The sequence below is a fragment of the Heterodontus francisci genome, chromosome 47 (genome assembly GCF_036365525.1).
Source record: "Heterodontus francisci isolate sHetFra1 chromosome 47, sHetFra1.hap1, whole genome shotgun sequence".
Classification (NCBI taxonomy): Eukaryota; Metazoa; Chordata; class Chondrichthyes; order Heterodontiformes; family Heterodontidae; genus Heterodontus; species Heterodontus francisci.
The window spans coordinates 3,900,141-3,926,983 of record NC_090417.1 but is presented as its reverse complement, the minus strand read 5'-3'; the positions used below and the strand labels follow the sequence as shown (position 1 = coordinate 3,926,983).

The 26,843-nt window shown below is 43.6% G+C and overlaps 1 protein-coding gene across 1 annotated transcript in view; it reads left to right on the top strand.

Annotated features, from left to right (window-relative positions):
* The window catches only part of LOC137357071 (ankyrin-1-like), a 183,208-nt gene that overhangs the window by 29,268 nt on the left and 127,097 nt on the right, over nucleotides 1-26,843 (top strand). Inside the window, exon 3 of the mRNA XM_068023055.1 lies at nucleotides 14,206-14,307. Coding sequence (XP_067879156.1) covers nucleotides 14,206-14,307 — 102 coding nt within the window. The remainder of the gene's footprint in view (nucleotides 1-14,205; nucleotides 14,308-26,843) is intronic.

Below are 26,843 nucleotides of genomic sequence, written 5' to 3'. Positions count from 1 at the left end.
TTCATCTCCTGTTTCTTGTTCATTGTGTAAAGTGCTCTAGGACATTCTTTCACCTGAGTGCTTTTTGAATGCAAGTTGTCATTGTCATAATGCCTTGATGTATGTTTTCTTGGAGTCTATTTGACTGTGTGGAATGATAGCATTAGCACACTGTTTATTCATCTGAATTTTGAAAGCTGGGATCTAAATTGGATCTTTGTCAAGGAATAAAGTACAGTAACTCCAGACAGTTGTCATTGCAGGCCCCAACCTGCGTGTATCCATAGGCGTTAACCAAATTACAGTTTAAGTTTTAATAAATTCCACTTTTCTTCTTTAAACCTAAGAAAGCTTGTTTGTGCTCATTTCTTTGCCTTATAATTGGAAAGTGGTGAACAAGCATTCACCAAAAGGGGAGCTCAAAACAGTGTGTTTAAAATTAAACCCTGTTACAATAAGACCAAGTGAAGACAGTAAAAGACCCCTAGACACCTTTCTCACCTGGTCGTAACACAGTGCTCATTGAACTAGCTGTTAAAGTTTAAAAGGGGGTTTACTCAAGATCACATGGGCAATAGCAGCAGCGATACTGATTCTGAGTGTTGAAATCCAGGCTGCAGCAGATTGCATTTCCAGCCTTGCTTCCATTCTGTTCATTGCAGTTTGGAAACATCACTTCCTGCTTCCTGACGAGGCACCTCAATTTCAGCACCCTTCAAGCCCTCATCACATCATTTCGGCTGCTGCTATTTCAGGTCAGGTTTATTTTCAATGAATAGCTTCTGTAAAATGTGGTGGAGATGGATTCAGTTGTGGCTTTTAAAAGGGAATTGTTAAGTACTTAAACAGAAAACAGTTGCAGAGCTATGGCGACAGGACAGGGGAGTGAGACCAGTTGCAGAGTTTTGCAGAGAGCCAGCACGCACTCGACGGGCTCAATGGCCTCCTTGATGATTCTGTAATTCATCAACCTTGCTAACAGTCTGGAACTGTTCACTTTGGAGAAGGTTGTGTATCCAATGGGGGAAAAGTTCTCATTAGATGTTGCAGTGTTTAGTCCTTCATCAAAAGGTGCAGGTGTTGACAATTACCAAGTGGTGGAATTCACTACATTACTTGTAGCTGAATGACTGACTGTTTGTGCTCATCAAGGTGAATAACTTTGGTGCTGGAGACTGGAACATCTTCCATGACATGTTTCCATTTGTATCTTGAGCAAGTATTATGAAGCTGCAGGTAAATTGTATTCCTAATATTAATTTGTAAAGAACTTGTATTTTTCAAGATCAACGAAGGATGTAATATTTTTACCTGTTGCCATTTGTGTAATATGTTGCTTCAGTAAATGATCTGTATTACAGAAATGAGCAAACTGCTACTGCAGTAAAGAGTAGTCTGGTCTGGGACTGCCTGTAAGTATCGATACAGGAGATCTACTACTGCTAATTTTATAAATGCATCAAGAATGCATTAGGTTTTTGTGGTACTCGTATATTGATGATTTGAGTCTTTCACGGTTAACATTCAGCTGAATATCATGTTCTGAACTCTGTATAATAATATAAATAGACAGACTTGCTCTATCAGCTCAGAACTGAGCAAACATATATGATCCTGATACTTGAACATTGTGAAATATGAACTCGCATCTGACTGGTTTTGAGATTGGAAGTTTGCTGTCATCACTTTGAATAAAAGCTGCAAACTTATCCTTTTATGTGATGTTCCCTCCTTAAATATTCGTTCTGGAAGCGATACATACATGTGAACAAGAGACAATATAATGTGTGTTACCTCAGAGAGCATCTAATGTGATTTGAAGAGGTTGGTTTATAAGAGAACCGTAAACTGTGTGTGTTAAATTAGAGATTGTGCTTTAGGGAAAAGATCTGTTGTTAAAGGAATCAATGTGTATAACACCTGGTGTGCAGCATTCTCCACTTAGGATGTTCACTGTGGCCGCCCGACTGCAACAGGAATCTATCGAGAGAGCTTTTTTATCAGTGAGTGTGCGTTCAATGTTACAATGCCATCTTAGCGTCATCAAGAGCACACTGCAGTCCAAATGCGTTTAACCTGGTCAATTGACAGTAAAACCATCCAGACTCCAGATGCAGCCATCTTTCTCCTTGTTCCTTTTTGCTTTATAAAAATGGTTCAGCTGTTTAGCCTCCATTGTGTACTCTGGTCTTGGTGATAGAGCTCTCATTCACCTTGACTCTGCCCTTTGAAGTTCCTTCCTTAACCTTCTCTACCCCTCTCTCTTCTTTCATTCTTCTTAAGTGTTACATGAGAGCTCACCGTCTATTCCGGTCTTCACCTGTGAAGCACTTCAGGATGTTCTTTCCATGTTTAATTGTCCTGTAGGAATACAAGCTCCTGTTTCGCTGCAATGGGAGTGATCTGCTGCATTATCTTATCACTGAAAAACAGCAACTGGCACAGCACAAATATACTTTTACTTTTTGCATCATCTTTGCTTTGGCACCAATTCTAACACTTGCACTGCCTGCCTTATGCAGATTTATAGTTGTGAAGAAACAATTGGCACCTGTTCAGTGAGTTTAAGGCTGCTTTCCAGGCGTATAGTTCACAGGATGAATGTGATAGCTTGTTCTTCATTCTCTGCTTCTAATATCTGAAACTCTGAGCTCCATCACAACCTGTGTATTTCACTGAGAGCTGTGTATTCTCAATGAATACATAAGCAGCATGCTCGCCCATAACAAGATTTGTGAAAGAAAATGAGTTGTCAGTCCAGAAAGGCTAAAACCACTAAACCCCAAGGGGATAGACAATACTATCTCAGAGAGAGGAGACAGGAAGAGATTAGTGAGGCACTTAATTATTATGAGGGAATCAGTGGAGGTACCAGAAAATTATGAATATGGGAACTATGTCAGGCAATTCCTAAAGAGTGACAAGACAGAACCTGGTTACGATAGCCACGTTAGTCGCACTTCCATTCCATAATATCTAATAGAATTGGTAATCAGGAGGAATGCTGTACAATGATAAAATAGTTAACAACAGTCAGTGTGGATTCAAAATAGGAAGATCCTGCCTGAACAATCTTTTCTTGAGGAAACGACAACCCAGTGGGACTGTGACATGGTGCGTTTTGACTTCTAAAAGGCTTCTGACCAAGTCTCAAATGAAAGACGAGTGGTTAAACATGAAGCTGTGAGGATTCAGGGTAAACTGTGAAAATGGAGGAGAATCTGGTAGAAAGGTACATGTTAGGCATCCTTCCATCTATGAAACATGATGGACACGCAGCAAACAATCCAGTTTGGTGTTTTCTCTTGGTGCACCTTTGGCTGTGAAGGCCAATCCTTGAGAGGCAGGTTCTACCACAAGGGCCACACTTGAAGCTGCCAAATGTGAGTTGTTGTCTTTGACGTTGGCACCTGTTGCCAAGCTGCTGTAGCAACTGGTTGGCGTGGTGGTGCACACTAGTCCACAGGATGTGTCGCCATTTCCCTCTTTGGCCAGCAAGTGACTCCCAGGTGCGATAGTCGACATTTAGTGTCTTCATGTCATGTTTGCAAGCATCCCTAAAGCGGAGGTTTGGATCTCCACTGATGGTTTGGCCCCGGCTACCTCACCATACAGAGGTTCCATGGGTATGCGACTGTCTTCCATCCTGCGGACTTGTCTGACCCACCAAAGCTGCCTCTGTTTGATTAGCGTTAACACACTTGGGAGCTCTGCCTTTGAGAGGACTGCTGCATTTGTGATTTTGTCCTGCCAGGATATACCCGTAATGTGCTGTAGACAGGAAAGATGGAAATTATTGAGCTTCTTTTCCTGGTAACGGAAAGTCAACCATGTTTTACAGCCATACAGCAAAGTGCTGAGTACACAGGCGTTAAAACCATCAGCTTGGTTCGAAGGGTCAGCTTGGTGTTATCCCATGTGCATTTCACAAGTCAGCTATAAGCGGTAGCTGCTTTCCCGATGCGTGTATTGAGTTCTGCATCAAGGGACAAATTGTCTGTCATCATGGACACAAGGTAGCAGAATTTGCTAACCACTTCCAGTGGGGTGTTATTTAATGTGATTGGGGTGGAGATGAAACACCTTGTCCCATGACCATAGTTTTCTTGACGCTTATAGTCAAGGAGAACCAGTTACAGGCATGGGAGAGACAGTCCATGAGTCTTTGTAGCTGAGTTTCCGTGTGAGCGATTAGCGCAGCATCATCAGCGTAGAGGAGTTTTCTGATAAGGACGCAATGTGTCTTTGTCTTCGCTTTCAGCCTTGATAGATTGCACAACTTGTCGTCTGGCCTAGTATACATGTAGACTCCTTCCATATCTGCAGAGAAGGCGATGGTCTGAAGCATGAAGAAGAGTGGGTGCGAGGACACACCCTGTTTCACTCCATTCTTCACACCATAACTGTTGGAAATGGAGCCATTGAACTGTACAGTGCAGTGCACATTGTCATGCGAACTGAGGAGTTTTGGTGGTCAGCCAGCTTTTCCCAAAATCTTGGAGAGCCCTGCTCTGCTGACGGTGTTGAATGCCTCAGTGAGATCGATGAAAGTAAGGTAACGGGGTATACTCTGATCCCTACACTCTCTTGCAGCTGTTATATGGAGAAGATCATATCCACAGTAGATCTGCTGGTACAGAAACCGCACTGTGCTTCCGGGTACATTCAGTCTGCAATTAAATGGAGTCTTTTAACTATGACCCGAGCAAAGACCTTCTCCGTGACACGAAGAGTGAGATGTCCCTGTAGTTGTTGCAGTCTCTTGTGTTGCCTTTATTTTTCGATAGTGTGATGACTTTGGAGTCATGCATCTCCTGTGGAACAGAGTCTACTTTCCGGCAGAGAAGGAGAAGGTCATAAAGATGGAGCAATAGATGAGACTTTCAGTGCTTGAGCAGTTTGGCTGGGATTCCGTCCTTGACGGGTGCCCTTCTGTTCGCGAGGCAGTCCATGGCTTTCTCGAGCTCCAGTGATGAGGCTTCTTCTTCTGACTCATCCATGACAGGGCATTGCAGGAGAGCGTCAAGTACAGACTAGGAGATCTCCAACTCACTACTAAAGGTATAAAATGTTCATTAGGTGAGTTTTATCAGAGTTGGGGGTGTGGGTGGGGGCAAGTTCTGAATGTGGGGGGTTGGGAGGAGTCAGTGTTGGGATCCCTACTGTTTTCAATTTACATAAATGGCCAGATTCAGAAGTTTAATTTCAACTGGTCAAATTGGCAGGTGTCATCAAACTAGGAATGGAAATGGAATCAGAAGAAAGAGCTTACAAATTGCAGAATGAGTTGGACAGAATATTTAAATAGAGAGAAGAATGGCAAATTGAATTGAAGGTGAAGAAATGTCAAGTATTTCACTCAGGAAGGAAATATGAAAGACATTGGTACTCTGTGAATGGTGCTGAAATCACCTAAAGATGAAACTGAAAGCAACCTAGGTGACTTAGCAGACCATGCACTCAACATCTGGAACCAATTGCAGAGCAGTAATCAACAGACCCAATAGGATATTGAAATACATGGTCAAAAAAATAGAATATCAGTCAGAAGAGCTATTCAACTTCATCCTGCTGTGCTAAGACAGTGTTTTGAGCACTGTGTCCAGTTTTGGACATCCAGAATCAAGTGAGATAATCCCACATTAGACACAGTGAAGAGAGGAAACAGCAGCTCTTGCATAATGTCAGAGGTCGGAGTAATGAGGAAAGGCTTGGAGAAATTTGGTGGGTTTTTACCTGAGGGGTGAGCTAATAGATTTGTGCATGATTGTTAAGGAAATGGAAAAGATCAACACAAAATATTACTTCAGATTAAATTGCAGGCAAAGACTTCAACCTAATAAAAGATCATTTTAGAGCATATATCAGGAAGCTTTTCTGTATACAATTTGTACAATAAACAAGTGTCCATTAACCATAACAGTTCGTGCCTCTCATCAATATGATAATTTGGTTGGCATTGAAACTGCGAAGGAAATCCTGGTGTATTTATTGGTACTGGATCAGCAAATGTGCCCCTCTTGGGTTCACTGTTTCCCTGAGGCTGACAACACATACTTGTGATCGACTCAGTTGGAGTGAAGGATCTGTTCTCAGTGTCTGCGATCTCGTGGCTGATCAGAGCAGGGATTGCAGTGTGTTCAGTCATCACAGTCGACACTCCATACTGACATTGAAAGAAAATTCTTTTTCAGGATGAATTACTTCAGCATTTCTGGACTTGGTTTTAAGCGTGGTGAACACAGCACATTTTTTATTAGGAGGGTGAAGATTTCAAATGGACATCCTGTTGTACATTTCAAACTTTGGTCCAGTTGTCTTTGCTGGTTTGGTGTTGGCAGTAGCCCTGTCCAACTGGTGGCTGGCTGAAAGCAAGACTTGCATTTATATAGCATCTTTCATGATTACCAGACATCTCAAAGCATTTTACAGGCAATGACGTGTAGTCACTGTTGTCATGTCGGAAGCACAGCAAAATCACACAAACAGTAATGAGATCAATGACCAGATAATCTGTTTTTTGCAATGTTGATTTGAGGGGTAAATATTGGCCAGGTCATTGGGGAGTACTCTCAATAGTGCCATGGGATCCTTTACATCCACCCAAGCTAGCAGATGGGGCCTCAGTTTAACGTCTCATCTGAGAGACAGCACCTCTGACAATGCAGCATTTCCTCAGTACTACACTGGAGTGTCAGCCTTGATTTCTGTGCTCAAGTCTCTGGAGTGGAACTTGAACCCAGAACCTTGTGATTCAGAGGTGAGAGTGCGACCCACTGAGCCACAGCTGACACTGGCAAAAGTGACATTTTAATCAAAATTGTGGCGCTCGGTCAATACATGTTGAAAGTGTTGACATTGTCATGTTGTGTCACACCGTATTAAATCACTGCTGTAGCTACCAGGAGTACATAGCTTGAGATTAGAGAGACATCTGCCCTGATCCTTGAGCAGTGCAACAGATGAATGCCATGCCTCTGCAGAGGGTAATATTTAACTAGAAAGACACTGCTAATAAAGCACTGGTTCTTTGAGAGAATCCAGTGCAATGGTTCTGTTAACACCTCATTGGCTTGGCACGTGACTGGGTTATCTCCAAGCTTGTCAATGTTAATCTTTCAGTCATTTCTGTGAACGCAATCAGTGAGTCCACGGAGCTGCTGTGGAGATGTGTGACTCTGACAGAACTGACATTGCAGTGCTTCCAGCACATGGTGTCTATATATAGGGTGGAGAGAATAGAAATAGCCTTCAGCCCACATATTCACGTAATTGGGATTCCTCACTGTCGCAGACATAGATAGCAGGTCTTTCTACCCTACGGTTGCAGTGTATGGAGATTCTCAGAGCGGATATATAAAATGGGATGTAGATTGGGGATGTGTCGGAGGAGGAATGCCGCATGGGAATATCGGGGAACATGTAGAAGGGATGTACAGTTAATTGCATGTGCTCTTAACTCCAACTCGTACCCCTCTTCACAAAGATCAGGGAGCGTGGGATGAGAAAATGCCATTACCCCATTCCTTCCATGGATGGTGTCTGATTTGACTCGATCGTGGACTCAATCTTAGCCATTTAATCTCCTGAGGAAATTTCCTGATCAAGCTCCCTGATCCCCCCAAGGTAATCGAACAAAACTCCATTATCCACCTTCACACTTGCACAGTTCAGTCACAGCCTGAAGCCCCCAGCCCAGTGCTTTTTGCCCTCCTGTCTTGCCCTGCCCCATAGCAAGTGCTGTGCTGTCTCCTCACTGCTGGTTTGCTCGACTAGTCAGGTTGAGAAGCAAGGGAGGTGACTGGTGTCAACCTCAGAACTTTCAACCGAGAGGTTTTCGGAGGATGCAGACTCATTGAAGGTATGAAGTGGTGTTAAATTTGTTGGTGCTGAGGCTGCCTTGGGCTGTTGAAAGCTTTGGATTGCTATGTACCCTTTGATTATTCTGTTTATGACAAAATAAACAAGTGCTGAGATAAGTAGGTGTATGTTTAAAAAGTACAGGTAATTCAGAAATGAGTGTGTCGCCTTTGTATTGAGGGTAAGCTGGAAAGTCTGTCTTCTTGGTGGGCAGCCAGGTGTCTATCAATGTGTAGCTGCTCTGGAAGAGCAACACCCTGGATGTCACTCCGTCTCCCAACTGTTCCTCCCTATGGAACTGCACTAAGAAGATATGTTTTGTGCTCATTAATATGAGGGAAAACATACTTCTGCCCCTATCACCCACCTCCTGATTTTGACCCCTTCACCAGATGATGTGATTGGAAACTTCCTTTTATGTAGACAATATATCAGTGTGTTTCTGGACCAGAATCTACAGTCCAGTTGCATTCATGTTTTAATCTCTATACCGTATAACTAATTTTGATATTGTCCAATTTTATGTGTTTTTACTTGTAGCATACGAGACTTATCTTTGGAAAGAAAGGGAATGTTGTATGAGTGCCTTTAGAGTGATGTCCCTTTAAAAACTCAGTATGCTAATGAGCTAAGTACCAGGATGTAGGCATGTGACTAGAAGCCATTGTCACACTGCAACTGCAACACCCAAGAAAGATGTTCTATAGATAGTTTGCTCTGTATTGTATATACTAGTTTAGCTGTTAATAAACCGTCCAGAGATCTTCAACGAACTGGAATCCATGCACTTCATTGTGTTGTTTAAGATAACACAACGAAACCCATGACACAAAGCTTGGGAATCTTCAATACTGCACCTCCAATTTTTTTTCTACCTGAAGTTTCTCCTCGCCTATCCAAAAGGATCCTTGGTGTGTATGTGGACTACTGATGTTTGAGCCAAACCTCCAGCCTGCTCTGCTGTGGTGCCTTCTTTGAGGAAGTGTAGTCCAGAGGTTCAGCTTCAGTTCTGCGAGCTGGTACTGGCCATTCAGGGTCCTGCCAGATGGAAGTATTTCCCCCCTTGCTGCCAGTGGACTGTTCCACTGACCTCGTCACAGATGGCAACCACAAATCCTGTGCAATCCAGTATCTCATTGGAAAGGATAAAGATGTAAAATAGCGAAGGAGAGTGATAACTTGGGCAATAAGTGACAAAGTGCAGATTCAGGGCTTGAGTCTTCAGCAATGGGACTCCAATTGAACTATCCTTTTTTTTTAAAGTTAGTTGCTGGATCAAGAATTTAGTTGAACAAGATAGTTCTGGGTCAGAGATACAGGCAAAACCTAAATTGTGTAAGAGACAATTTGATGCTGTGATGGGTTGGGGAGGAGGGGGTTGCAGATTTTTTAGATGGGGATTCTTGCTCATCCCAGAGATCTTTCTTGATGTAGAAATTCCCTTTGTTAAGTATATTTATGTTTATACAATGGCCTGAAATGCCACCTCAGAGAATTGAAAACATAAAACATAGAATCATACAGCACGGAGGCAGGCCATTCAGCCCATGGTGCCTGTGCTGGCTCTCTGAAGGAGCTATCTAATTGGTCCCACTCCCCCATTCTTTCCCCATTGTCCTGCAAATTCTTTCTTTTCAATTATTTATCCAATTCCCTTTGACAATTCTGACTGAAGCGCTTACCCCTGGCCTTCCAGGCGGTGCATTCCAGATCATAACGAAGCAGTAATAGGAGAAGAGGCAGGATAGCGGGCCAGAGGGCCCGTGGAAGAGACCTGATAGCGTTAGAGGAGATATCTGAAAATGTGGAGCGAGGCAGCAGAGGGGAAGGATTTCGAGAGAATATTGAAGTGGAGCAGAGACAGGGTGATGAAAAGAAGGCCACAGCTGGATCTTGGGAGGGACTGCACTGCTATGTAGGGCTTAATGAGGTAGAAATGTGAATGGACTTGGTGACAAGGAATCACGCCTTTCTGTTTTGTGATCCAGTAAAAATGAAGTGGAATTAAGTAGAGTTAGTGTCTCTGATCAGAACTGTAAATTGACCCAGTATGCTACACTGATATCTGGAAGATCCCAGCGACTTAAGTGCAGGCTGATAAATTCCAGGGAGATCTCTCATTACCCTGATGCATCATTGATGGACTCAAATATTGTTTTGATCCAAATCAGACACTAATTTGCATTTGATGCTCCCATATTTTACACTTGGCTGTAAATTACTTGAACATAGCTCAGTCTTAAAGCTTAAATACTGTGTTAACTGTGCTTGAAGTAATCCACCCATGAAAACACACAACAGTTTGGCACAATATATAGGATATACTTTTCAAAGTGCTTTGACAGTGCAAAGTGCCATGGCTCAGCACTGACTTTGTTTTGGTCAGGAGTTTGAGAAGTCCACTCTTCCTCATTCAGGAGCTGGGCGAGGGCCTCATCACAGCAGAGCAACAGCACTGGTTTCCCAGCCAAGTATTGAACCAGAGAAAAATTACAGCACAGAAGGAGGCTATTCAGCCCATCGTGTGTGCCAGCCAAAAAAACTAGCCGCCCAATCTAATCCCACCTTCCAGCACCTGGTCCATAGCCCTGCAGGTCACAGCACTTCAGGTGCTTGTCCAGGTACCTTTCAAATGAGTTGAGGGTTTCTGCCTCCACCACCATTCCTGGCAGTGAATTCCAGACACCCACCCACCACCCTCTGGATGGAAAAGTCTCCCCTCTTGTCCCCTCTAATCCTTCTACCAATCATTTTAAATTTGTGCCCCCGATAATATACCTCTCTGCTAGGGGAAACGGGTCCTTCCAGTCTACTTTATTTAGGCCCCTCATAATTTTGTGCACCTCAGCTAAGTCACCCCTCAGCCGCCTCTGTTCTAAGGAAAACAACCCTAGCCGATCCAATCTTTCCTCATAACTGCAATTTTCAAGCCCTGACAACATTCTTGTAAATCTCCTCTGGACTCTCTCCGGAGCAATTATATCCTTTCTGTAATGTGGTGACCAGAACTGTACGCAATACTTCAACTGTGGCCTAACCAGCGTTTATACAGTTCCAGCATTACATCCCTGCTTTTGTATTCTATACCTCGGCCAATAAAGGAAAATATTCCACATGCCTTCTTCACCACTCGATCTACCTGTCCTGCCACCTGTGGACATGCACTCCAAGGTGTCTCACTTCTTCTGTCCCTCTCAATATCTTCCCATTTATTGTGTATTCCTTCGCTTTATTTGCCCTCCCCAAATGCATTACCTCACACTTCTCTGGATTGAATTCCATTTGCCACTTTTCCGCCCACTCAACCAAACCATTGATATCTTTCTGGAGTCTACAGCTATCCTCTTCACTATCAACTACACGGCCAATTCTTGTGTCATCAACAAATTTCCCAATCCTGCCTCCCACATTTAATTCCAAATCATTAATATATACCACAAACAGCAAGGGACCCAACACTGAGCCCTGTCGAACGCCACTAGAAACAGCTTTCCATTCACAAAAACATCCATCGACTATTACTCTTTGTTTCACTGAGCCAATTTTAGATCCAACTCACCACATTCCCCTGGATCCCACGAGCTTTCATTTTACTGGCCAGTCTGCCATGTGGGACCTTGTCAAATGCTTTACTAAAATCCGTGTAAACCACATCCACTACACTACCCTCATCAATCAAAAGAACAAAGAGCAGTACAGCACAGGAACAGGCCATTCGGCCCTCCAAGCCTGCGCCGATCTTGATGCCTGCCTAAACTAAAACCTTCTGCACTTCCGGGGACCGTATCCCTCCATTTCCATCCTATTCATGCATTTGGCAAGATGCCTCTTGAACGTCTCTATGGTACCTGTTTCCACCACCTCCCCCGGCAACAAGTTCCAGGCACTCACCACCCTCTGTGTGAAGAACTTGCCTTGCACATCCCCTCTAAATTTTTAAATTAAAAATTATTTAAAAAATTAAACTTTTCCCCTCGCACCTTAAACCTATGTCCCCTAGTAACTGACTCTTCCACCCTGGGAAAAAGCTTCTGACTATCCACTCTGTCTATGCCGCTTATAACTTTGTAAACCTCTATCATGTCGCCCCTCCACCTCTGTCGTTCCAGTGAAAACAATCCGAGTTTATCCAACCTCTCCTCATAGCTAATGCCCTCCAGACCAGGCAACATCCTGGTAAACCTCTTCTGTACCCTCTCCAAAGCCTCCATGTCCTTCTGGCACTGTGGCGACCAGAATTGCACAAAAAACTCAATTAAGTTAGTAAGACATGACCTTCCCTGAACAAATCCAAGCTGACGATCCCTGATTAATCCATGCCTTTCTAAGTAACAGTTTATCCTGTCCCTCAGAAGTGATTCTAATAATTTACCGACTAGCGAGGTCAGACTAACCGGCCTATAATTATTTGGCCCATCCCTCGCACCCTTTTTAAACAATGGCATAATGTTCGCAGACCTCCAATCGGCTGGTACCTCTCCTGTATTTATTGAGGTTTGAAGATGATCCTCAGAGCATCTGCTATTTCCTCCCTGGCTTCCTTTAACAACCTGGGATGCAATCCATCTGGTCCTGGTGATTTATCCACTTACAAGGATGTCAGACTCTCTCCTCGCATCTAATATTTCACACTCATCCTCTTTAACTACAGTGTCTACATCAACCCTCTCCTTTGTGAAGACAGAGACAAAAAACTAATTTCGAACCCTGCCCACATCTTTTGGATCCACGCATAAGTTTCCTTGTACATCTTAGTTATCCTCTTGCTCTTAATGCACTGATAAAACATCTTCAGGGTTTCCTTGATTTTACCTGCCAATAATTTTTCATGTCCTCTCTTTGCTTTTCCAGTTTCCTTTTTTACTTTGCCCCTGCACTTTCTATACTCTTCTAGACTTTCTAAAGTATGAAGTTTTTTTGTGATTGTCATAAGCTTTCTTTTTCTGGTTTAACTTAGCCTGCAAGCTTCTAGATAACCGGGGGCTCTAGATTTGGATGTTATTGTATTATTATTATCAGATTGGTTGCCTGCCTCCGTTAAAACGTAGGCAGGTTTGGATCCTGTTCCAGACTTGTTTACATTTTAACCTCTGGCATGACCCCAGTCGACCCAGGAGTTAAGATTCAGTCCTCGATCTCTGAACTTCAATAGGACAAATTTCACTGCTCGTAACTTTGTGCAACAGGGAGTGGATTTAAGAAGCTTTTCACCAACCCAGCAAAGAGTGAAGGAGTGAAGAGGGGAAAGAGGGGATGTTGTCACTGACTTGTGAAGAAGAATCGAATGATCCCACAGCCAGAGAGCAGTTCCTGTCCGTCAGCTTGGATGTGCTTCATACAGCTGGCCTTTTGTGCTCTTAATGTGTGCTGCCTACAGTCAGCTCCTTTTACTCATTCATACACTGAACAATTGGACTGCAGGCATTTTATGAATGGAGTTTGACACTGGGACATCGACTACACGCATTAACCTTGACAGTTGCTTGTCCAACTCGACTTGTAATATTGGCGGCTGGACAGCTGGCAGCCCACTCTGCACCATTTAATACAAAAAAAACTTCCCTTTTTTATCCAACTGAGAAACCTGGATAAGGAGCCAAGGCTCATTGTTTAGGACACCAACAAAGTTTTCTGGAAAAGACTTGGAAATTCAAGAAGTACTCTCAGTGTGACGGAGAAAAGATTGATTGGGGGAGGGGTGGGGTGCGGGCAAATGGGAAGGTCAATGGGTGCTTGTGACCCCTACAGGATATTGGGGCCACACAAGTAAGAATTCAAAAGATTAGTGAATGTGGAATAAGCGTTATCTACCAATAAGATACCAGAAGGTAACTGAATCTTTGGTTCTAACGGTATTAGGATGTAACAAAAATGGAGTTGTCTTTTGAAGGTCAAACTTAGCATGCAGTGCAACAGTCAAAGCAGACAGCCTGTTGTAATCCATTCTTATTCTATTCTAATTCATTGTTTCTGCATACCCTAAAACTGTGGAAATCACTATCTCCCCTTCCTCGTACGTACAGCAGGTTTTTAAAATGCAAACGTGATGAAACTTTTTTTTTGCTTTTCCTTACTTAGGCTTTGTTGGTACCCTTCATCATAGGATATTCACGTGCTTCAATCAAACTATTGAAATGTTCATGGTTGGGGAGCTCTGGGAGATGGTTGTTGCAGATAGTGGAAAGTCAGGCAGATGCTTGTTCACAGACATGTAATTTGTGCAACTGTTGGTATCCAACGCATTCTGCACTGGGTGTGCATTTGCACCAATTGAGCAAGGGATTCTGACAGTCCAAACTAGGGTAAGCAGTAAAGTACAATTACCAGATTTATAAAATAATACTTTGTCCTTCTGTTTCCACTTAGGCAGACACCGTGACCAGTTTCCTCAGGGCTGCACGATCTGGGAACTTGGACAAAGTCCTCGACTACTTGAAGAATGGGACTGAGATCAACACGTGTAATCAGGTCAGTGCATTGTATTCAACCCTGTTGACCCAGTCATGTGGCTGAAAGCAAAGCTAGAGGTTGGGCCCTTTGTGTTTCAAGGTTGACCTTGGCTGTTTAATGTATTTTATTTATTTATTTTATTTTTATTTAGAGATACAGCACTGAAACAGGCCCTTCGGCCCACTGAGTCTGTGCCGACCATCAACCACCCGTTTATTCTAATCCCACACTAATCCCATATTCCTACCACATCCCCACCTGTCCTTATATTCTCCCACCACCTACCTATACTAGGGGCAATTTATAATGGCCAATTTACCTATCAACCTGCAAGTCATTTGGTGGTGGGAGGAAACCGGAGTACCCGGCGAAAACCCACGCAGACACAGGGAGAACTTGCAAACTCCACACAGGCAGTACCCAGAATTGAACCCGGGTCACTGGAGCTGTGAGGCTGCGGTGCTAACCACTGTGCCACTGTAGATTCAAATTTTAATCGTTTTTTACTGTCCACTTCCCATGCTTCTCCTGCTGTAGGTTTATCAAGATGGTTCTACTTGTATGCCCTAATTTCTGACCAAACAGTCTACATCGTGTGATTTTAGTTTGTTTTGATAATGGGTTTCAGCGGTGTGGTGACAGAATCACTGTGTCGAGACCTTGCATTATCTTCTCAACTCCTGGTCATGTACCTTTTTTTATTACTTTTCGTGAGATGTTGTGAACATCGCTGGCTATGCCAGCATTTATTGCCCATCCCTAATTGCCCTTGAGAATGTGGTGGTGAGCTGCCTTCCAGAACCACTGCAGTCTTTGGGGTGTAGGTACACCCACAGTGCTGTTAGGAAGGGAGTTCCAGGATTTTGACCCAGCGACAGTGAAGGAATGGTGATATAGTTCCAAGTCAGGATGGTGTGTGACTTGGAGGGGAACTTGCAGGTGGTGGTGTGCCCATGCATTTGCTGCCCTTGTCCTTCTAGGTGGTAGAGGTCGTGGGTCTGGAAGGTGCTATCGAAGGAGCCTTGGTGCGTTACTGCACTGCATCTTGTAGATGGTACACACTGCTGCCACTGTGCGTCGGTGGTGGAGGGAGTGAATGTTTGTAGATGGGGTGCCAGTTAAGCGGGCTGCTTTGTCCTGGATGGTGTCGAGCTTCATGAGTGTTGTTGGAGCTGCACCCATCCGGGCAAGTGGAGAGTATTCCATCACACTCCTGACTTGTGCCTTGTCGATGGTGGACAGGCTTTGGGGAGTCAGGAGGTGAGTTACTCGCCTCAGGATTCCTAGCCTCTGACCTGCTCTTGTAGACACGGTATTTATATGGCTACTCCAGTTCAGTTTCTGGTCAGTGGTAGCCCCTAGGATGTTGATAGTGGGGGATTCAGCGATCGTATTGGCATTGAATGTCAAGGGGAGATGGTTAGATTCTCTCTTGTTGGAGGTGGTCATTGCCTGGCACTTGTGTGGCGCAAATGTGACTTGCTACTTATCAGCCCAAGTCTGAGTGTTATCCAGGTCTTGCTGTACTTGGACATGGACTGCTTTTGGAGCCAATGGTACTGAAGCCCCGGGCAGCGTTGATGGCTGTGAACCAATGGATGATAAATACAAAGACGAGATACGCTTAAACAAATGACATTATTAAACTCAATGGGGCCTACTTTGACTTTTGGGAGGCTGATTAGAAAATGGCCCCGAGCTGTTGCCAGGAAGGTAAATGGATTGGCGGGCAGAGGGTGGCAGACCCGGACAGCAGTGTCCCAGATTTGGCCCGGCAGTGCACTCCTGCTCCTTCAAGACCCATAAAAGCAATTTAAACTTTCCCTAGGCTGGGCCGCTTTCTCTGCCCTTGCTTAGAATACTGCTTCAAGCTTGCACTGTGCAAAATCCAACATGTTCCTACCAACAATAGCAATCGAGGACCTAATTACAGCATCGGACCCTGATTCTATTTTAAAAGGGGCCCTATTGCCCAAAACTTTGAAAACCTGGTGTTAGGCCCCTTTTACAAGGGCGCAGGGCGACTCGCGATGGTAAGGCTCCCAACTGCATTTTGAGGCCATTACAGCTCTGTTAACACCAGGTAAAGTGAGTTAGCTGGTCTTCAGTGGTAGTTCCAACCTTGTGGATTTGCTCAGTGTTGCATTGAGAAATCTTGGTCTGGTTTTGCTGATCCAGTGACCGAAGTGCATCATTCCCCTGCTCCCTCATAACATGAGGCATCGCGGTTCCCTGTGTTTCTGACATTAGTCTGAGTTAAAAATAGCAAGCACTGGTCTGCAAGGCTGACAACAGGGCAGCTTCATAAGCAAGAGGCCTCTTAACACTGCTTCAGTTCTCAGTCACTAAGGCTGTATAAGGTTTTAGCTACAGCCAGGTGTTCTTTCAGCCAATCTCCATTCCTCTTGTAAAAAAGATTTTATTTTATCCCTTCCATGCAGAGTTCCTGCTGTTGGCAAGACAAACCACACTGTCAGCCTAACACAAACTGCAATGTTTGTTACTAAGGCCTCAAGCACAGATGGTTTGCAAGAAGCAAAGAGTAACCCCTGCAAGATACCATGCTGCACTTCAAAATGTTTCAAACATCATTGAGAACCGTAGGACTGCAGTCTGGTCAGCTGCAGCTTTAAAGACTCAACATTTTTCAAGTTTAAACACTCAGATTTTATCTCAAAACCTCAGGGTCTCGTGTAAAATTGAAAAGAATCCCAAACAACACCTCTGTGCTTTTTTATGGGCTGTTTGAAAATACGTATGTAAAATAATTTTCCTCAGTTGGCAGAGATGTGCTTGGGGAACTGTATTGGACAGATTTGACCATATGAGGGAGCAGTGTAAATGTTTTAATGGTTTCAATTGCTGATATAAACTTGGTTTCTTGGTACAGTCAGACTCTGCCCTGTTCTCCTTGTGAGATCGTCAAGCACTCAAACCAAGTTTTATAAATTTCACAGAAACTTCACTACACTCCAGCATTCCCCCATGTATAGAATGAGAAGCATTTAGTTTCCATTCTCTGCTGAGTTTGTTAATCTCAACCTGAGCAGAGCTAGTAATGCAGCACTGAACAGTGGGACCAGGGAGGGCGAGAGTGAGTGCTCCAAGCTGCAACCCAGTGTCAACATCGAGTAAAGACAGGATTGGGCTCTACTCTGTGACATGCTCTCTCTCCCCAGGGTCAACCATCCTGGCAATGCTCATTGTCTACTCTCGATGGGCACATTAAGGATAGTCACCTGGGTGAGGTACCTGAGGGCCGCCTGTACTCGGGGAGCCGTGGTCCCACAAAGAGTCCATGTCTTCCGCCACGTGAAGGAAAGAAAGTGATCTGCAGGGAAACTGTCTGAGAAAACCTTTCACATATTCATCTTAACCATATTGTCGAGAAGACGGGTGCTGCAGTGAGCCAAGAGGGCAGTCTTCAGTGCTAGGAATTTATTACTTCGTTAAAAGATCAAACTAAGTCCTTTTGGAACCAAACATATTTACAGTTGGATCCAAGTGTGTTTTTCTGTGGGTGCTGTGTCCCTTCATGTACTGATTACAGTGTCAAAGGTAGCTGATGGCTGAAGTGATTTGTTCTTCACAATGTCTGTCATGATCCTTTCATTGCCGATTTGTCTGAGGGAAGATGTTAAGAAGTTAGTCAGTCTCGTTCCCTCCATTCCTAACTGGAAATTAATTTGGGTCTAATACAGCCGCCTCTGTTCCACTCTTCTGGAAAATTATTTCTGTTCAAGAATATAAATTGATATCCCAGCACCTGAAATGGCCAACCTCAGACCAGTTGGTGTTCAGCGTCACTTCTTCAACAGAATTCCCGACAATAGACAGGACCCAAAACTTTGCTGTGATCCTGGTTTGGGCTGCGACCCTCAATCCTTGATTTGGACCATATACAGAATGACTTTTCCCCTCCTCCAGTTTTATTTTGAAGTTTCTTCAGGTTCTTCCCCTGCCCCGTGTGTCTTGCTGTTTGAGTTCTGCCTTTGCCATGCACCATTCTTTGACTGGGAAAGCTACAAGTCTGACTGCCAATTCTGCTACTTCAAGTATAAGGGTGAACCACTACCAAGTCTCATTTTGTCCAACATGGTTGCCCCTGTTCTGCAAACTACTGCTGCTCTTCAGTTTGATTGTAGACAAGTATTTGCTGATAAATAGTTGGACTAATTGTAGTGGGGGGCAAAAAGGCTAAACCTGTGTCCTTGCTCTTAAAGCGATGCCTGTTAAATTGGCAGCTCAGTACTACAGTACACTGCTGACTGAAGAAACTCAATGGTCGCTGGAATACTAACCTGTTAACCCAATCTGGACCATTTGTGCCCTGTTTCTGTGGCTCCATCTTGACCAACTGTGCATAAACAGAAGAATGGGAAGGAACAAAGACATTCAAACCAACAAACCCATTTCTGCTTGATACATCATCAGAAGCAAACCACCTTTCTTACAATATCCCTCAGAAACACATCGAATTCACTTTTGACCCAATTTATACAATAGCCTTCCCTGCTAACTGATCATGTAACTCTGTTAGGTTTTGAGCAGACACATTCTACCTTCTCACTCCCAAATGTTTAAATTGCACACTCTGGAATATGAACTGCTTTTGAACAGATTGCCTGGTTCAGCTTTGTCAAAACCCTTCATAATCTGAAAAACTCCTTTTCTAAACAAAACATGTTCGCTCCCAGAATGTTCCCCCACAATTGAAAATGGAGAAAAAAAATATTCCGCTGCACCGAAGGGTTTTAACCTTGCACTTGTGTACGCAATGGAAATCCAAGTGTGTTGCTTGCTGATAAAGCAGAATTGATCAGGGCAGGAGTTCTTACTAAAGATTAAAGTGCTGAATCAGTGAGGTGCAGCTCTCAGTGCAATGTGAGTATGAGATAGACAGCTCCTGTTTACTGAGGAAAGACAATGTTGGATCAACATGCTGCAAATATGGACAACTTGCTGCAGTGCTGACACTACACAGTGAGACACTTGAGTACACGGCACGTACAAGGATTCTTTGACTCATCGGGAGTTGTATCTGCTTAACCTTCTCTCGCCCTGGCATGGTGTTATCATTTTTTTAAAAGGGACCTTATTGGGGAGGGACAGAATGATGATGACATTTTCAAACGATATGATCAAATTAAAATATGATCGTGCTGTCACTTGACTTAAAGAAAAATGGAAAGTGTCTGTGTGGATACTAGACAATGTGGATCACTTCTCATTCATTGGGAGCCTGCTCTCAGCAAGGGCAGCCATCGGCGATGAAACTCAGCCTCGCCTCCAGTGTGCCAGCACAGCCTTCGGTAGTCTGAGGATAAGATGTTTGACGACAAAGATCTCAAACTTGGCACCAAGCTCATGGTCTACAGAGCCGCAGTGTTACCTGCCCTCCTGTCTGCATCAGAAACATGGACACTATACAGTAGACATCTCAAAGCCCTGGAGAGATATCACCAGCGGTGCCTCCACAAGATCCTGCAAATTCAATAGCAGGACAGGTGCTCCAATATCTCTGTCCTCTCTCAGGTCAACATCCCCACTGCTCATGGCTCGTCAGTTACATTGGGTGGAACACAATGCCCACATGCCTGACACAAGACTCCCAAGCAAGCTTTCTGCTCCGAGCTCCATCATGGCAAGAGGCTACCAGGAGGGCAGAGGAAACACTGCAAGGATGTTCTTAAAGCCTCCCTGAAAAAAATGTGACATCTCCACTGATATGTGGCAATCTCTTGCCTGAGACCACCCAAAATAGACCAGAAGCATCCGCTAAGATTGACAGCCAGTTCGAACAACGTCGACATGCTCAGGCAGCGACTAAGTGGAAAGAGCATTGAGAAATTAGAGCATCCCATTCACTCCCCTCACCAAACACCACCTGTGGCAGAGTGTGCGGATCCAGAGTTGGACGATTCAGTCACCTAAGGACTCACAGCCCTGGAGTAGAAGAAAGCCACCCTTGTTCCTGAAGGACTACCGAGAAGAAGCAGGTTAAAAGTAAAATGTTAACTGCCTGCGTGAGGGTGCTGGGTGAGAACAGAAAAAGCATGGGAGGAATACCCTTCTGTTACATAAGTTAGTGACTTTTCTGGCTTGCACAGTTCCTATCACGGGCAGGGTGTTGTTGGCCCTGTTTCCAATGGGCCCCTCACTGAAGGTCCCACAGCGAAGGGCAGGAAAGAGCATTCCTGAAGAAAGGAAGTTCTAAAAGGGCAATTCATCGTGGAGTGGGGAAATAAATTAACATCAACTATCTCATGATCATCTGAAGCTGCCTTTTGTTCTTCCCTTTTCGTACTCACTTTCCACTTTATCCTGTCTGAAGACAATAACTTGCTCCTGATTCAACGGTGATCGAGAAATATTCAAGGACAAGCAAGAAGCAGTGGAATGGGACCAGAGTCGACAGCTTCGTTGCTGGCCTCGCCCCATCTCAAACGTGATGGGTAGAAATGAGCTCCTTTTGTGATGAAATTTACCATGATTCTATCAAGTGGTCATTTGTGGTTCCTGAGGTGATGCCAATGTTGGTGACCAATCAAGGATGTCTCATAAATGTAAGGTTGGGGAGATATACTGGTGTTCGACATGGTTTCACTTCGTGGAGAGAAAGGCAGAGAGGCAATATGCTGAACTTTTTTGTTCAGAGATGGATTTAATATGTTGGGGTTGGGATGTAATGTAATCAGTGCTGGTCTGACCAGTCCTTGTTTGTTGTTTTCTGCTGCTCTTCAGTGGTCCTTTTAAAAACTTGGAAGAGTTGTATCTAAATACTTCAATCTATCAAAATTAATATCTTCAATTATCTGTATCTATAGAAAGCAACATTGAATGAACCTTGAGGACTGCATCAAACTGCTTACATCAAAGCTCTGATATCACTATGCAGGGAGCATACCTACAGAAGCTGCATTGTTTATCAGTGCATCTCCTGAATCATGCATCATGCAGTGTCTTGAGACTGCAACAGAAAAACAACACCACAGCTCCATGAAAAAGATTGAATGAAAATTCAATCCATGTGTATGGATGTGACAGCAGCCTGACAGAAATCTAAGGGGTGGTGTGGTCTCGAGGGCCAGTGATTTGAAATGGAAAATGAGGTTCACATCAAGCTTTGAAATTTCAATTTCTAGGACATGTTTTGTCCTGTATTTCAGATGTAAGGAGTATCTGTGTAACTGAATGTTGTTGCCTTAGATGTGAGAAGTTGCAGTATAATTTAATGTATTTTTTCATTGGTTCTTGGGATGTGAGTGTCGCTGGCCAGGCCAGCATTTGTTTCCCATCCCTGATTGCCCTTGAGAAGGTGGTGGTGAGCTGCTTTGTTGAACCGCTGCAGTCCTTGGGGTGTAGGTACACCCCAGTTCCAGGTTTTGACCCAGTGACTGAACGAATGACAATATAATTCAAGTCAGGATGGTGTTGACTTGGAGGGGAACTTGCAGGTGGTGATGTTCCCATCCATCTGCTGCCCTTGTCCTTCTAGTTGGTAGAGGTCATGGGTTTGAAAGGTGCTACCGAAGGAGCCTTGGTGCATTGCTGCAGTGCATCTTGTAGATGGTACACACTGCTGCCACTGTGCGTCGGTGGTGGAGGGAGTGACTGTTTGTAGGTGGGGTGCCAATCAAGCGGGCTGCTTTGTCTTGGATGGTGTTAAGCTTCTTGAGTGTTGTTGGAGCTGCACCCATCCAGGCAAGTGGAGAGTATTCCTTCACACTCCTGACTTGTGCCTTGTAGATGGTGGACTGGCTTTGGGGGGTCTGGAGGTGAGTTACTCGCCACAGGAGTCCTAGCCTGTGACCTGCTCTTGTAGCCAGGGTATTTATATGGCTGGTTCAGTTCAGTTTCAGGAAAATGGTGACCCCCTGAGATGTTGACAGTGGGGTTTCAGAGATGGTTAGACGTTCTCTTATTGAAGGTGGTCATTGCCAATGACGTGAAGATGATGCAGAAGAGATTTACTAGAATGATTTCATGTTTGAGACTGTGGAGAGTGTAGGGAACCTGGGATTGTTCTGCTTAGAGCAGAGAACATTAAGAGATTATAAAGGTGTTCAAAATTATGACTGCTTTTTGATGGAGTCAATGAAGAGAACTTGTTTCCACCAGAGGTTATAGATTTATAGTAATTTTGAAAAGAACTATAGGAGGAATGATATTTTCTTTATACACCGTGATTTATAATTATTTGAAATACACTGGTGGAAACAGATTGAATAGTAACTTACAAAGGAGAGTTGTATAAATACTTGAAAATTAAGAATACAAGTCTGTGTGGAAAGAGCCAGAAAGTGGGGCTAATTGAATCGCTCTATTAAAAAGCACAGGAGTTCTGGGCCATGGACTCCTACTGTGATTGGATAACGTTTATGTATTTGAAATGTGGATCCATCAGCCATGTGTAAATGCAGAATTGAGTAGTTCCATATTTTCACATGCAGGTTAATGAGTTCATATACAGTCAGCTTCCATTTCAAACACGTGGTTGTTTCATAGCAGATATGTGGACCACTTCCCACATCTTTTTGGAGGATGGGGATATCTGGGGCATGATGATCTTGGATGGAAATGACCATACATCAATGGGATATGTAAATAAGTACAATGCTAGTAAATAGGAATATTGTCAGTGGTATATGGGAATGATTGGCCCATGGGAACAAATGGTGTATGTTGATGACATATGGGAATGACTGTTTATCATGGTATGGCCCATGTCAATGGTATGTTCGAATGCTACCCTGGCTGTTGCTGACCATTGTGAAACCCAGTGAAAGTGTTTGTTTATTGTAAACCAAATTTACTTCTTTCAAACAATGCAATCAATATTTTGCAAGAACAAAAGGTTCCTTGAACTGGAAATTAATGCAATTTATGGAGACTAACTTGACTGGCTGTCACATTCCACTATGATGATAGACCTGAGGCCCAAAGGCACTTAGATTAAGTACTCGAGAAGACAGACATAATCCCTCATCACCTTCCAACCTGATGCAAATTGATCCTCACTCTAATCGTCTCAGCCCTCACTGTAATATTGAAATTTACTAAAACCCATATAGCAAACATTGTGATGTACCACAACCCTCACTGATCATCTTTAACCCTCACTAATCTACAGCCCTTGCTGATCTTACTGCAATGCTCTGCAATATTCTTTGCTCCCGACACAACATGCTGGTGTACCAGACATTGATTGTGATCATGTCTCTGACAGTGGAATTTGTAAAGCCATCGCTTGTGATGGCATCCTGCAGAAAATCTCACACATTATGCAAGACACATTTGAACACCATTCCATCCTTTTTGGATCGAGCTTGCAATGTATCAGGTTGACTGTGCTTTTCCTGCAGCATTTATTAATGGGAGCAGTCCCCTGGGGCTATTAGAAATCAAATAACAAAAAGCAATTACATTACCTAGGGTCAGGGAGAGAGTTGGAGCTAGAGGATTAGCATCTGAAGCATATTAGCAACATTTGCGACTGAATAGCCATAAAACTTAAATCTTGACAAATGTGCAATCAGTGGCCTGGATTAGTGCTGTTAGCTAGATGTCTAATATTAATGACCATTAGATCGCACTATAGCTACAAGCTGCAACTTGCTGTTTGACACTGATGATTGCTGCAGGCCCTGCGTGTTGCCATTGAATAGGACTCTTTGTTCAATTAAACATCATCACAAGGGTCTGGTGACACAAGAAATCGAAGAAAGATTGGATCAAGTGTAAAATCTGCTCATGAGTTATGTACGGCTGATTTGGGACTGGCTGATTAAATTTGGATCTCAGGATATGTCTGCTTTCTCAATGCTTCATCAAATGGTAATATCAAGAACTTTGAGAAACAGGAAGTAATGTATTTCTATTCATGAAAGGTTGTGAATTACCTAACCATTAATTCTTCTTATCGATTGGTGGACTCTAATTATCATTAATTATGAAGGTTTTGCTGTATTTCTATTGTGGATGTGCTGGTATAAAGATTACTAGTGCAATAACAGTAAAATGGTGACAACATGGTGAACAATCTTTTGATGGACATAGCCTTTTTTTTGACACAATGTTTGCAATATAGTTAGACTTCAGAGACTTGCTCAACAGTGCCACTTAATGGACAGAGCCTGCAATTACATTGTGACAGTCGACATGGCAAACCTGATGGGAAATGTTGACATAACAATTTACAAAGGCAAATGTGCGCACAACGCATGACCCAAAGTTATGACAACAGTTTGCTGGGTGGAGTGGCATACCCCATGCAAGAGTTGTAATCAAGTATGGATGAAGAGCGAATCCCTATGCTCACTCTCTGTTTTACAGTCAGCATCAGAGGTCAAGTGAAGTGTGCATGTAACTGTTCATTGTCACTTTTCTAGGAGGGATGGAAAGTGCTAACCATCCACAATGTTATCATATGCCTGAGAAGTTCTAAAGACCTACTGTCATCCTTGGCATAGATTGATCTCTCCATCATATTCATCAGACACATTGCAAGGATGGTGTCAACATATCAGAGTCATAAAATCCAACAATAAAAAGCTTGGCCTTTTCAATCAGTACATTAAATGCAAAACCCTTGTCTGACCCAGAGGAACAGTCACCACACCACTGATGCCTGTTGCAATAGGAAAATGTATCACACAAAGTGGTATTTCAGATCAGGAGATCCCAGGTTGATTTTCTGATCTGTGCTGAGTTGGTCAGTCTCTGACAATCAGCAACTGGGATGCTGTGGAGGTGAGCTATCAGCCAGGATTCTTGCTCCTGATTACAATCTAGCCACTTCCACTGGAAAGTCAATGTGTGCAGACATGACAAAATTGCTCAAGGCCCAATTTTGGGTGAGCCATGGGCCTCCTGGTTCAGCCGTGTGCAGCCTCCTCAATGTCCGGTGTGCTCCTGAAAATGGGCCATGATTAAATCTTTTCCCACTCTAATATTTTTTTAAGTTGTAATTTTTCTTAGACATCAGTGAAACGATTGACTCACACTGAGTAATGCCCCTCATTAAGGAAACATTATTGTTCGACGTTTGTCAGAAACTGTGCCTCTAAACCATTCAGTAATTCCAGATGACGCAAATGTTGACGGCAGTCAGGGACTGTAAGACGGAATGTCAGCTGCCAAAATTCAACTAGTGAAGGCTGAGGGGCACTCTGGAATCTGGGATAATCGAAACATTTCTTTCACCATTTACTTAAATAGCTGCCACTTCAGATCTGTGTTCTAAAGAAGAAATCATTCTTTATTCCACTCCCCCTATCTTCAATCTAGTTTTGTGCTGGGCTGCGTGCTAGAAATTGGGGAAAGAGAATTATCTTTTATTGACAGTGTATCAGTCAGAATTACAGAATGAAACATCCCAAGACACAGAGACATAGATCTAAGGAGCAGTAATGGAAACTCTGTTGAGAGAGATTTTCAGGAGGTGGATCGAGCAAAGCTGAAGGATTTAGGGAGTAAGGCGGCTGAAGGTCCTGTCTCTGATGGTAGTTTATGAGGGAACTGGGACTATGCAGTTGACCGGCATCTGAGGATCGGAGGGTGCCAGGGAGGACGGGAGTAAATTGCAGAGGTAGGTGCAATGAAGATGAGAGATTTGAGGACAGAGAGCCTATGCAGATTGTTGAGTACGGGTCCACAGACAGGTGTGCGGGATGGGATGACAGTGGAGAGCTCTGGATCAATATGTGCCTCCGAGTTACCAGTTCAGATAAGGGCTGGACATTTTAAGAACATTTCAAATCAGTAAAAATGACTCCCAGCTCACTCCAGAAATAGCTCTTTATCCGTGGTGATAAATAGTCAAGTAACTGAGAGCAGAGTTATTTTATAAAACTATGTACTGGGAGCACATATTTGCCTCCTGGGAGTGTTTGTTTAGAATTCAACTCTGCACTTCCCACCATTTTCCTGTCCATCATGGAAAGTGCACCCCTGATGTTTGTTGACAGCAGACAAAGCTCAGTATAAATTTGAAACATGACCACTCTCTCATCACAGTATGTGTTGCCACTTGGCTTCAATAGACACACATGGTTGCCTTTCATGCCACTGGTTGTACTGCACATCCCAGATCAAGTCTTTTGTTCAGAATTGTCTTCTTTTCAGTTGCCTGTGTATGTTCCATGAAACTGCAATCTGCTGCTGGTGCAATGCTTGTGATGGATCTGTGCATACTGCGTCTGATCATTAATGTCTGTTTTCTCACAACACTGCATTATCCTGCAGGGTGAACTGAATAACGATTCAGAGTACGAACCCTACTTGATTCCTTTCGCTAACCTGAAGCTGTAGTTGTAAATGATCTAATTCAACTCCGACTTGAGACTTGCCTGGTCTGCGGTTCACAGCTGCTGACCACCTTAACCAATTGATCCATCAGGGAACAACACTTCTGTCCTTTTGGTCGAAAAGTGAGAAGATTTCTTGGGCTTTGGCCAGTTGAAGGAACTATAGATCACTAACATTGTCCACTTCAAGCTATTTGCTTGTTGAGAAAGGGAGAGACAGGTTTATTTTGAAATGGTGGATGCCTG